Source organism: Chlorocebus sabaeus, chromosome 4 (genome assembly GCF_047675955.1).
Source record: "Chlorocebus sabaeus isolate Y175 chromosome 4, mChlSab1.0.hap1, whole genome shotgun sequence".
Lineage (NCBI taxonomy): Eukaryota > Metazoa > Chordata > Mammalia > Primates > Cercopithecidae > Chlorocebus > Chlorocebus sabaeus.
Genome location: NC_132907.1, coordinates 15,564,720 through 15,576,969, shown reverse-complemented (window position 1 = coordinate 15,576,969; position 12,250 = coordinate 15,564,720). Strand labels below are relative to the sequence as shown.

The 12,250-nt window shown below is 35.5% G+C and overlaps 1 protein-coding gene across 16 annotated transcripts in view; it reads right to left on the bottom strand.

Annotated features, from left to right (window-relative positions):
• The window catches only part of SSBP2 (single stranded DNA binding protein 2), a 323,926-nt gene that overhangs the window by 30,476 nt on the left and 281,200 nt on the right, over window positions 1-12,250 (bottom strand). For all 16 annotated transcript variants that reach the window (XM_037982164.2, XM_007977098.3, XM_007977115.3 and 13 more), the window contains one exon: window positions 10,068-10,116. In XM_037982164.2, the coding sequence (XP_037838092.1) occupies window positions 10,068-10,116 (49 nt within the window). The remainder of the gene's footprint in view (window positions 1-10,067; window positions 10,117-12,250) is intronic.

Here is a 12,250-nt window from a genome sequence, read left to right as displayed (position 1 = left end):
ATCTATTGGCTCCTAGGAACAATTTCATCTCTCTCTGTTTTTAGCACTTGGCTCATGTTCTTCTGTCACTCTATATTGCCTATCATCATTCTTAAGCAACTTTAAGGTACAATCTAATTAGCCTTTAGATCTTTGGAATTTACAGTTCACTACCTTCCTTTACAGTATACTCCCCTCTCCTCCATTTATGAGTATGGTCATATCCTAAGACTCTTTACTGAACAACTAACTCCCTTGCCTGGCATCTTTCTTCTTCCTCATGATACTTACAAAAATTACTCTATATTCCAACCAGGGTTTTCTAGGATCACAATTCCACCATGTTTACTTAGTACATTATTTCTCTATTAGTTTATGACTAAATTGCCTCTGCCCCTGCTTCGTGGCACTGTCAACATTTTATTTCTCGCTCCAATGTCTTAAATTTATTATCATAAAGCCTACTTTGTTAATTTCCATTTCTTTGATCACCCTCTAGCCAGCCAACCTTTCTGTTTTAAAGCACAGATTTCCTGGAGAGAAACACAGAACAAGGTTGACAAGATCCAAAGCGTAATCATGCTCTCCAACTTCCACCTCATCTTAACTAATATCTGGAAGCATTTTTGGCTCAGCCTTTATGAAAGCCTTGAAGCTTACTGGTAATGTGTCAGTAAACCCAGTAAACTTCATGGGGGACAAAAAGCCCTGATTTATAGTATTTGCCAGTTACTGTGGTGTAAATATTTCCACATGGCAGATTTTAAGCTAACAGTGGCTTAACAAACAGATCATGAAATTCCTGAATATTTAACAATGGACTCTTGTGAGCTGGCACTCATGGTGATTACACCATCCTGAGTAAATATTCTGTCTTCCTGTCATACATTGAAGGTATCGCGCTCTTGCTTTACCTTCATTTTCAGCTCAACATTCCATTATTTATAGATTTAAATTTTCATGTATTCATCCCAGATAGGAAAAAACAAACTTTCTATTTATTTCCAAAGGTAGCTTTTCCCCAAGTATCTCCTTCTTAAGTCCTTGCTCCTTTTATATTATTTATTTATTTTATTCTTTTTATTTATTTTTTGAGATGGAGTTTCGCTCTTGTTGCCCAGGCTGGAGTAAAGTGGCGTGATCTTGGCTCACTGTAACCTCTGCCTCCTGGGTTCAAGCAATTGTCCAGGCTCAGCCTCCCAAGTAGTTGGGATTACAGGTGTCTGCTATCATGTCCGGCTAATTTTTGTATTTTTTAGTAGAGACGGGGTTTCACCATGTTGGCCACGTTGGTCTTGAACTCCTGACCTCACGTGATCCACCCGCCTTGGCCTCCCAAAGTGTTGGGATTTACAGGCGTGAGCCACTGCACCTGGCCTCCTTTTATATTTTTAATTTCTCCTTCTTCATGATTCCTTCAAACAGTTAAATATAATAAACATTTAAAAATACTTTTAAAATGTTATCTCAACTAATTGTTTAATTTCTTTCAATTTTTTGCCCTGTCAAGCTCTTTAATTTTGGCATATGCTGTTTCTATTTCATAGTCTTTGATGTCTTTATTAAAAATCAGCATTTGGGCTCCTAGCCCTAGGACTAGCAGTGTAAAGGACATAAAATATAACAATATAGGTAGAAGTACCATGTGGGTACGGAAGACATATTTGAGCTGGACAGCTGGGACTTATAGAGAGTAGATGCCCATCAGAAAGACAAAGAGAAGAACTGCTATAAAAAACAAAGAAAGAAAGAAAGAAAAGAAATCATGGTTTATTTGGAAAATGCTATGCTATGTTATATAGCTGCTATAGTGTGGGGCTTATAGGGGGTTGTGGTAAAGGGTGAGGCTGCACAGTCAGACTATGAATGAATTTATGCTGTAGGAAGTAAGGAGTCATGGGTTTTATAGAGACACGTTCAAATATATGTTTTTAAAATCTTTTTTTATTTTTAAATGTTTTGTACAGACAGAGCCTCATTTTGTTGTCCAAGCTGGACTCAAACTCTTGGCCTCAAGGTATCCTCCTGACACAGCTTCCTGAAGTGCTGGGATTATAGGCATGACCCACCACGCCTGGCCCTAAATTTATGTTTTAGAGAAATAAATCTAGAGGCATCATGGAATATGAATACAAGTTAGAAGACCATTGGAAAAAATCCAGGCAAGAGATGATAAAGAGTGACAGGCAGTGCTGATGAAGATAAGCAGGAGTAGGAGAATCTGCGGGTCATTTCACAAAGTACTTGGCAGAGCTTGGTGACAAACTGGGTATGGCAGACAAAGAAAGGAAGAAGTTAAGATAATTCCTAGGTTTTCAACTTGGGGACTGGGTAGATGATGGTGCTACTCATTTATACATAGGGAATTCAGGGAGTGGGGCAGGTTTGGGGAAATGTCTGATTATTGGATTTGAAGGCACCAGTAGACACTGAGGTAGATATGATAAACAAACTTTTAGAAACACAGGTCTAGAACATATCAGAGACCAGGACTAAGGATATAGCTTCAACTGAATAAATTTCTACTTTGTGCTGGACAAGATACTTGATCTAGGATTCAACTAGATTTTTGGTAGTTGAAACAACATGGTAACATTAAAATGAAAAAAAAAAAAAAGCAGCCAATAAATATAATTAGAAAACATTGCCAATTAAGAATGGGTAGAGACCAGGCATGGCAGCTCACACATGTAATCCCAGCACTTTGGGAGCTGAGGCGGGAGGATTACCTGAGCCCAGGAGTTTGAGACCAGCCTGGGCAATATGGCAAAACCTTGTCTCTGCAAAAAAACAAAACAAAACAAAAATTAGCCAACCATGGTGGCATGTGCCTCTAGTCCCAGCTACTCAGGAGGCTGAGGTGGGAGGATTGCTTAAGCCCAGGAGGTGGAGGTTGCAGTAAGCTGAGACTGCACCACTTGCACCACTGCACTCCAGCCTGGGCAACAGAGTGAGACCCTGTCCCGACCCACTCTCTCAAAAAAAAAAAAAAAAAAAAAAAGAGATAGAGAGAGAGAATGGTGGATATGTGACTGCATGAAAATCAGGAGAAATATAAAAAGTCAAGCAAGCTAGATTTTTAAGAAGGAGGTGGATGTAGTGATTAGGAAATATCTAAACTGGGTTTATTCTTGAATGCTGTCAGGGTTTTAAGCTTTTTACCTTTCTGTGATACACCTAAAAGTAAAAAATAAAAAAGTAATAAATATATGGAAAACTAAAGAAACATTATTAAACTGAAAAAAGAAAAGATATTAAGACAAAACCAAGGAGTCAAATATCTCAAAGGTTAGGTACAATGAGGACAGAAAGTAAGTCACTGTGTTTGGTTGGTAAATAGAAAGTCACTAATAACCATCAGAATAGGACTTTCGTGGGAATTGAAATGGGTTGAGAAGTAAATTCAATAAACTTCCATTCATTACCTTTTATGTTTCAGGTACTTCATTGCCACATGGTGATGAAAAAGACAGAAAGGCCAAGAAATTAATTATCTAGGAGAAGGTGGTGAGGGAGTGGAAGTGTGGGAGACATGGGATGGTGGCTGGAGACTGAGGAAGGGTTGAGAGAAGTTTTGTAGTGGTAACCCCTCCCAACTCTAGAGGAGTAGAGAACTAGGGCTTTCAGGTTGTCTTGGGATTTTGTTCACGGCACGGCACCAGAGGAAAGTTCCAGTCAATGGAAAGGAATATAGACTAAAGATTCATCTGAAAGAGTGAATGAGTAGGATATGCAAAGAAGTAACAAGAAATAGAATAAAGAGAATAGATAGGGACAGGCGTGGTGGCTTACACCTGTAATTCCAGCACTTCGGGAGGCCGAGGTGGGTGGATCACCTGAGGTCAGGAGTTCGAGACCAGCCTGGCCAACACAGCGAAACCTTGTCTCTACTAAGAATACAAAAGTTAACTGGGCATGGAGGTTGGTGCCTATAATCCTAGCTACTCGGGAGGCTGAGGCACGAGAATCATTTGAACCTGGGAGGTGGAGGTTGCAGTGAGCCAAGATGGTGCCACTGCACTTCAGTCTGGGTGACATGAGCAAAATTACATCTCAAAATAAATAAATAAATAAAAGGGAGAGAGAGAATAGATGGGTCAGAATTGAAAAGAAAAACACATATATATTTCTATTTCAGAGATAAGAAGGAAGAAGGGTGACTAAAGGTCTGATAACATTGGAAGTAAAGGGCAGAATCTGAAGAAATTTGGATCTAATGGTCTCTTCTTCTCCTCTGTAAAATACGACACAATTTTAGCCTATAGAGAAGGGGCCAAACATAATGTAGGTGCAGAATGAGAATAAAGAATTGCAATAGTATTCTCCGAGGAGGACAAGAAAAGCAGCTAAGGAAGAGTGAAAAAAAGAAACTGCTGGTAAAGCATCAGGGAGGACCTGGCTGAGGTTGAACATCACAGATCCTAATTATAATGTGTCAAGCACAGGAAAGAAATACGCATTAGACATTGTGGAAGAAGCAAAGGTGTCCTACAAATACTTCAAATTTAACATTCAAAAAAACAAAACCCAAAGCCCCCAAACCTCATTGCCTACCTCTACACCTGCTGCTTTTCCTATGATCCTAGCTCAGTTGTGTGATTCCCATTCTCCCAGCTACCTGGATTCAAAGAGTTGAAATCACCTTCAACTCTTTCCTTCTCTTTATCCTAAATCCTCCTCCTAACCCTACCCTATACTTTATATCAAATACCCATTAAGATGAAATGAAAGGTAAAAATGAAGATGTAGAAGATAAGCAAAATTAGAGGACTAGAAAGTCAGAAATATATAATTCAAAGAACTTATTATTTGACAGAGAATAAAATTAAGGGCCACACATACTGTCTGGCTAATCTAGACAGATCACTCAAAAGCTGTGATGAGAATCCAAATATTCTGAAATGTTCTGAGTCCCAATACCCATGATTGTGGTGCTCTGGTAGAGGGCAGAGGGCTTTCATTTTGTTAAATGAACTGTAACATTTTAGATAAGTGCCTTTCTTCAACTGTGAAGTTTAAAGCTATCTTACAAGCACTGGTTTACTAGAAATAAGGGAAGATAATATCAAGACATTATCTGTGCCACATGAAATTAAAAATATTCTACTATATTTTAGTGTTTTTTTAAAAAAACGAGCACCTATTTGTATAGAGCAGAGCCTATTTGGAGTAATGTGTTCATATTTCCTTTAGGCTTAATCACTATTAATAGATTCTTATATTTTCCTTGAAGGAGTTTCTCTTTTTCCTCTGACAAGTAAGCGAATTAATGAATACAATGCTACACTGAACATTTGTTGTTTTTGCCTATCCCCTCTTTTACTATCCATTCCTTTAATTTTCTTTGGTGAACTATTTCTGCCTTATTTTTTCTCCATGTGGCTTGGGTGGGACTCAGGATGACATTATTTAAACTTCTGGAACCAAATGTGCTCAAAACCAAAAATATACCTGGACTTTCCAGATATATGATCCAGTAATACTCTTTTTCAGTACAAGTCTAGTTTGATTGGTTTTCTGGACCTTGTAATCAAAAGTGTCTATTTTCAATAAAATGCTTGATAATGATCAGAACCTGCTGCTTAGCCAAACCAAAGATCACAATCCTTTGTAATAAAGATAAAAAATGAAAAGTTACAATTAGGGAGTTTGTAAATAAACCTCTAAGTAAGAATCTGAGACCAATACTGACTGTAATGCTCAGAGGTAAGAAAATTAAAAATAAAAATCATAACATTTATTTGGAATTAAAAATATGAGTTTGCCCTTAAAAATGTTTTTCCTGCTATCATGTAAAAGAGTGCCAAAAATATTTTTGACCAAAACACTTTTATATGACAAAATTGTGGGCAAAGATTAGGCAATAAACACATATATTATGGATAATAACAAACAAGTTTCATACTTTCAGAGAAGTGACTTATAAACATGGAAAGTAGAAAGGCTAGACTGAATCCTGTAGGGATGGACTGAAATGGAAGCATCAGTGTGCACTCATGCACATTAGGTAAAAGTATAGATGCGTGTGGCTATGTGTATACACATAGATATATTTCCTAGTTCTGTTAGTTGAGAGGGGCTAAAAGTTGTATTACTCTAGTGGGTTCTAAATAACAATATCCACTAAAAGAACCCCAAGCTCCTTAAAGAAGTGGCTGTTTCCAGGGTTAAAACTGGGAAAATATAAGAAGAGCTTCAAAGTGCTCAGAGAATAATAGGGACATGTTAAAAGGTTAGGTGATCCAGCTTAAAAGGGAAAACTTGGAACAATTTTACCATCCTAAACACAGAGAATAAAATAATTCATGAATATATCTTATATACATAAATGAATATGAATGGAAAAGAAAAAACAACTGTTATAGTTAGCTAACTAATAAATGGAGAAGAAAAGACAGAATTCAAAATATCCATTTGACAACCAACGAAGTAAAAAAGTGATTCACGCAAGAATCATCAATAGATGTCCAAAATAGCAGATGAAAGTAGAAGGAGGAAGAGGAGACTTACTGTACATTCAAAATGTGTCTCTAAGTTAATAAGTACAAGGAGAAAAATAGTGATTTTATAGTGGAGAAGCCTGACAAGCACCGCCTTAACTAAATGATCAAAATTAAGATAAACAATAATGGGACAAATCATCATGTGCCTCCTGAAATGATGAGAAAAACACGTTTTTTTCTTTTTATTTTTGGAGACGGAATTTCACTCTTGTTGCCCAGGCTGGAATGCAATGGCAAAATCTCGGCTCACTGCAACCTCTGCCTCCTGGGTTCAAGTGATTCTCCTGCCTCAGTCTCCAGAGTAGCTGGAATTACAGGCGCCTGCTACCACACCCGGTGTATTTTTAGTAGAGACGGGGTTTCACCATGTTGGCCAGGCTGGTCTCGAACTTCTGACCTCAGGTGATCTACCTGCCTCGGCCTCCCAAAGTGCTGGGATTACAAGTGTGAGCCACTGCGCCTGGCCAAAAACTACAAAATTACTTCTGTAGTATCCCTGATAAATATGTATAAACTAAATCTAATCAGGAGGAAATAGATAAAACCAAATTATAGACATTCTAAATAATCTTGCTTGGAGTTTTTTAACTCCATGGTTAAGAAAGACCAAAACAAACAAACAAACCTCCCGCCCCAAACAAAAACAAGCTGAGAAACTGCTCCAAGTTAAAGGAGACAAAGAGACATGAAGGATGAATGTAACAAGTAAATTCGGATTTTCTTTTGTTAGAAAAGATTATTGGGCCAATTAGTGAAATCTGAATAAGATCTATAGATTAGAAAATAGCATTACATCAAAGTTGATTTCCTTATTTTGATCATTTTACTGGGGTTATAAAAATTATGTGTTAGTTTTTTAGGAAATATACATGCAAGTATTTAGGGATAATGTTTCAGGAAATTTAAACAGTTTACAAATATGTTTATGTAAAGAGAGGAAACCATAAAGCAAATGTGGTAAGACATTAACAATTGGGAATCTGGGTGAAGGGTATATGGAAATTCTTTGTAGTACTCTTGCAATGTTTAAATCTGAAGTTATTTCAAAATAAACATTTAAAAGAAAAAACAGTAAACAAAACATTTGAAAACAGCAAAAACAAAACAACTACTTTAATATGCTGCATTGAAGAGTCAGAGACTAACTGTAGTGATACAAACTGAAAAGTGTCTTAATATTAAATATGGGCAGGAAGTCTAAGAAACTTGGAATTCAACATAATTTGGATAAGTTATCACCACAAAACGATCCATGGTTTTGGGGGAAAAATACCTCCTTAATACTTTTTGCTTCTGTTTCATAGAATCCCTATGTCTTTGCTAGAAAGTCATCCGTTATCTATGGTTTTTTTTTCCTTGTTCTTACAATGGTCATTTTCAGAGGCATACTTCTCCTTTGCATGCTCAGAATGATGACGACTTTCTCTTTCTAAAAGAAAACGATAGGCCTCCTCCACTTCTTTTCCCTATTCACATACTTTGAGTAAGGGTAGATGTTTGCACAGTTGATATATATTCACGGAGGAGACTGCTTTCAGCTCCATTACTTGCCTACACGTGTGCTGATCAAATGCCCATTTCAGACTGGTGGACAGCAGGTGGATGTGTACAGCTTTTACCCTAATTGCTGATGTTTCTCAGGGTCTAAAATAATGCAGAATTGCTAATGTGTTACAGCGCATTCTCCTACCCACAGTGCCCAGCGCTATGAAATCCTAAAGAGATGGAGTACCTAAAAAACTAAAAGTCATCAGAACACAGAGCTCTCTTCTCATTTATACTGTTTACTTGGATAATAAACCCCATTGGTATGATGCAACATCCTTGTCAATATCAACGGCTCAAACCCTGTCTACCTTCCTAGGTGCCTTGTGGGAGATATAATCTTCGGATGAGTATGTAAAAGAAAGTACTTAGAGAGGTGGGTAGTGGTGGGTGTGATTTGTACTCTGGTTGCCTGCAATGGGCAGTAAAGCGATGACTAGCTGACCTGACAATGAGGAATATGAGAAGGGTTTTTGTGCTTCTAAGTGGGAAGGTTTACATAGTTAAGGTGAGCCACTGGTTGTGCTTTTCCATCTAGTTTCATAAGACATGCAGATAATGGATATTCTTTCCAGATTCTGGCACTGGGAAGATTGTCAGAGTTTTCTGTGTTACAAAAAAATGTTTTCTTGCATTCTTATTACGGGTATTTAAATAGGAAGTTAAAATAAATATATCTTGACCTGCTAGACACTTTTCATTTTAAAGTGAAATCTTGAATGAATTCATTAAGTCAAATAGTAAGAAGCTAACAGATAGTAAGAAGCAAACTCTTCTAAAGCATATAAGCAAACTAAAAGAATTTTGAAGGTGTAAAGGTATTCTATTCCAACACAATCTGGCAAGACACTATTTTAGAAGAAAGGTTTGTTGAAATTAAATAGTACACTGAAGACTCAAATGGAAGTAACATCATTCTTTTCACTTCAAATAATTTCAGTTACTTAGCAAACATCACAGCTATTAAAATTAAGAGAAAAGCAGAGAACATAAATTAACATTTTAAAAAATACATGACAGTTATTTATTTGAGCTGAAAGTGATTCCTGCTTTAAAATAGTAATGAATTTAGGATGATTCTTCCTATACCCTAACCTTAAACATTGGATCAGTTTGATATTCATTTAACATTAAGGCCACTGCTAGTCAATGAAGATACCTTTGTATATATTAGCAAAAGGCATCCTCTTTGGGTAGATGACCACTGACTTCACAAGGGGATCACAGGTTGTATTTCATTCTCCTACTGACTCCCTTGACCCAGGAACCTTTGTGCAGTGCACATACTACACAGATGTACACGGCAGGCTTCTCTCACATATCGAAGAACTCAAGGTTTAAAGACGAGAAGGAAAAACATCTCCAGGATCACAACATTAAAATCATATTAAGTTTAAGACCAATAGCTAGCTTAATTTTCAACCTGTGCATATATTTCTGTGACATTATTAAGATAGATAAATATTTGTGCCATCAAACCACTGCAACAAATATATAAAGAAAATTCCGAAGATGCCAGGTATATATAGAGATGTACAAGGATGGCAATTTAGCTAACAGGTACAAGGTAAATGTGCGAATGCTTTCTGGGGCAACAAGAAAGCAAACCTAGATGTAACTGATACAGCAAATGAAATCATAATAATTTGACTTCTTCTAACAGAGGTTGATAGTATTTGGCAACTTAGTGATTATTAATAGTTATTTTAGGAGATGAAACCATTTTGTGATATAGATCGCTATTTATAGGCTATTGTAGTACATACTTAAGTCACACTATTTCAATTTTTATTTTTGAAAGGCTTGTTGACAATAGAATGCATGTTTATATTAGACCTTGAAGTGAAAGAAAATTATGTAATTTCAAAAAATTATGCATCTCTTTCTAAAATATATGTTAAACTTCTGTTTGAATGATTACTTAAAAAAAGGTTACTACAACCACCTGCAAGGCTTCCAAAAAGCAAAATGTTTTTGTGATTTTTGTTAAATGTTACAAAATGCAAAATACTTTAAAAATATATATATATATATACTCACTGAATTGGCATTTGTTGGGTTTGGCCAAGGTCTACCACCACCTGGACCCCTACAAAACAATTTGATAAATGAAATTTTAACCTATGCTTTGAATGTTTCACAATAATCAATGACAAATCATAAAATATTAACATTTACAATTCGGTTACCATACAGTTCTAGTTTGGTACTGAAATTACTCTCTTCATATTTATTTTAATAGCTTTTTATATTAATTAAGTCCCCCAATTTTATCCTTCCATGGAAAAGTTTTCTTCCCAAATTGAACTGCTTTTAGAAAGCCCAGTTTTATTTTAATATTAAATGGTTATTGTTATAAAGATGGTAATCACTCATAGGAGTAAATATACACATATATTGAAATTATAAAACATACTGCTGTAGTGAAAAGTGTTATGAACTAAATATAAACTACAATCTTGTGATATCAATATAAGAGCTTCCTGTATCTCATTCAAAATAAAATTTGTAAAACATCAACATATGTGAAATGACTGCTCTTATTAAGCGATAAGCAAATAAAAATACATAAAAGGTATCTAAAGTTGCCTCCTTTTAAAAAAACCAGAGTATCACAGATTACTTTATATATTTATTAATCTATCTTTCAATGCTACTGATGATTTAGTTACTATTAAAGGGGAAATCCCATTTCTTGTTCTCATAATTTCAGTCCAGATAGTGGCCAGAGTAAATCCTAGAAGAAATGGGAGATAATCTACGCCAATATATTACTTCATTTTAGAGTAAAGGAGAATGTTCTGTATTCCACAGCTTATAAGGACACAGAGGTTTTGAAGCAAAATTAATGCCCAATTAGTTAAATCAAAAAGGTCTCTTGTCCTTATGCTTTAGTACTAAGTTGTGTACCTGAATAAATACTGTCTTATGAAAAGCAGACTACTGTCAGTCTCCTCTAATTAGGGTCATTTAAATTCCCCTTCCTTTGAATCACTATGACAATGAAAATTTTAAATTAAAAAATCCCTTGATTCTAGAGACTTTAAACCTAAAATTCTAAATCAGGAGTGTCCAATCTTTTGGCTTCCTTGGGCCACACTGGAAGAAGAATTGTCTTGGGTTACACACAAAATACACTAACACTAATGACAGCTGATGAGCTACAAAAAAAAAAAGAAGAATCACAAATAAAATCTCGTAATGTTTTAGGAAAGTTGACAAATTTGTGTTGGGTCACATTCAAAGCCATCCTGGGCCACATGTGGCCCACGGGCCACGGGTTGGACAAGCTAGTTCTAAATGTTAGATAAAGAGGCTGTGCAAGTTAGTTATTATATTACCCATATTTGCATGGAATATTTAGAACTATTTTTAGTTTCGTTTTGAGATTCCCCAGGGTTGTGAAGAACAGGGAAGGGAATGAGTCCTGTCCCTGGGCTCTATTAGGAAAGCCCAAGTGGAATTTTTTCCCAATTCAGCTTAAGGTATAGAAGATACCAGTGGGGACTTGATAAAATTTTGTGCATAGGGAGAAAGAAGGTGAGGGGCATTTGTATTGATTTTCTTTGGAAATTGTTGCCTCTCCAAGATGATGATGATGATGATGATTTTACAATTAATTACTGGAACACTTTAGAAAAATGATTTTACCTATAGGATTCAGTGTCCTAATGGACAGAATCTAAGGTAAAACATAAGATATGTATTGACTACGTAAAACATTTGGGTAGTAAAGTACATTCATATGATTTCTTTGATGTTAAATAAAACACAGTAAAAAAACCTTGAGAACATTTATCTTAAAACAACATAAAAGTACACCATATGCAGATCCTGGCAAAATTTATATGTAATAATGTTATGTAGATAATCTTATAATTTTGAAATATCATAACCAAACAAGTACTGTATGAATAAGATGCATAAATATAATATTTTTATTTTCAAATTTGTTTAATGTTAAACATGCTAACCTAAATCTTAAAATATTAATAAATGTTAAAATATTATACATTTATGTCATAACATTATATATTGTAATTTGATAAATACCAATCTAGTTCCAACATACTATATATTTCATAATAAATTTCATTTTACTATTAAGTATTAATAATTCACATGGATAAGTTAAATTTCTCCTAACATTATCATTGTGTTTGAAAATACTTTAAGTTTCACAAGTGTTTTCTATAAAGCGAGGGTTACAGTAGGGAGTAGTT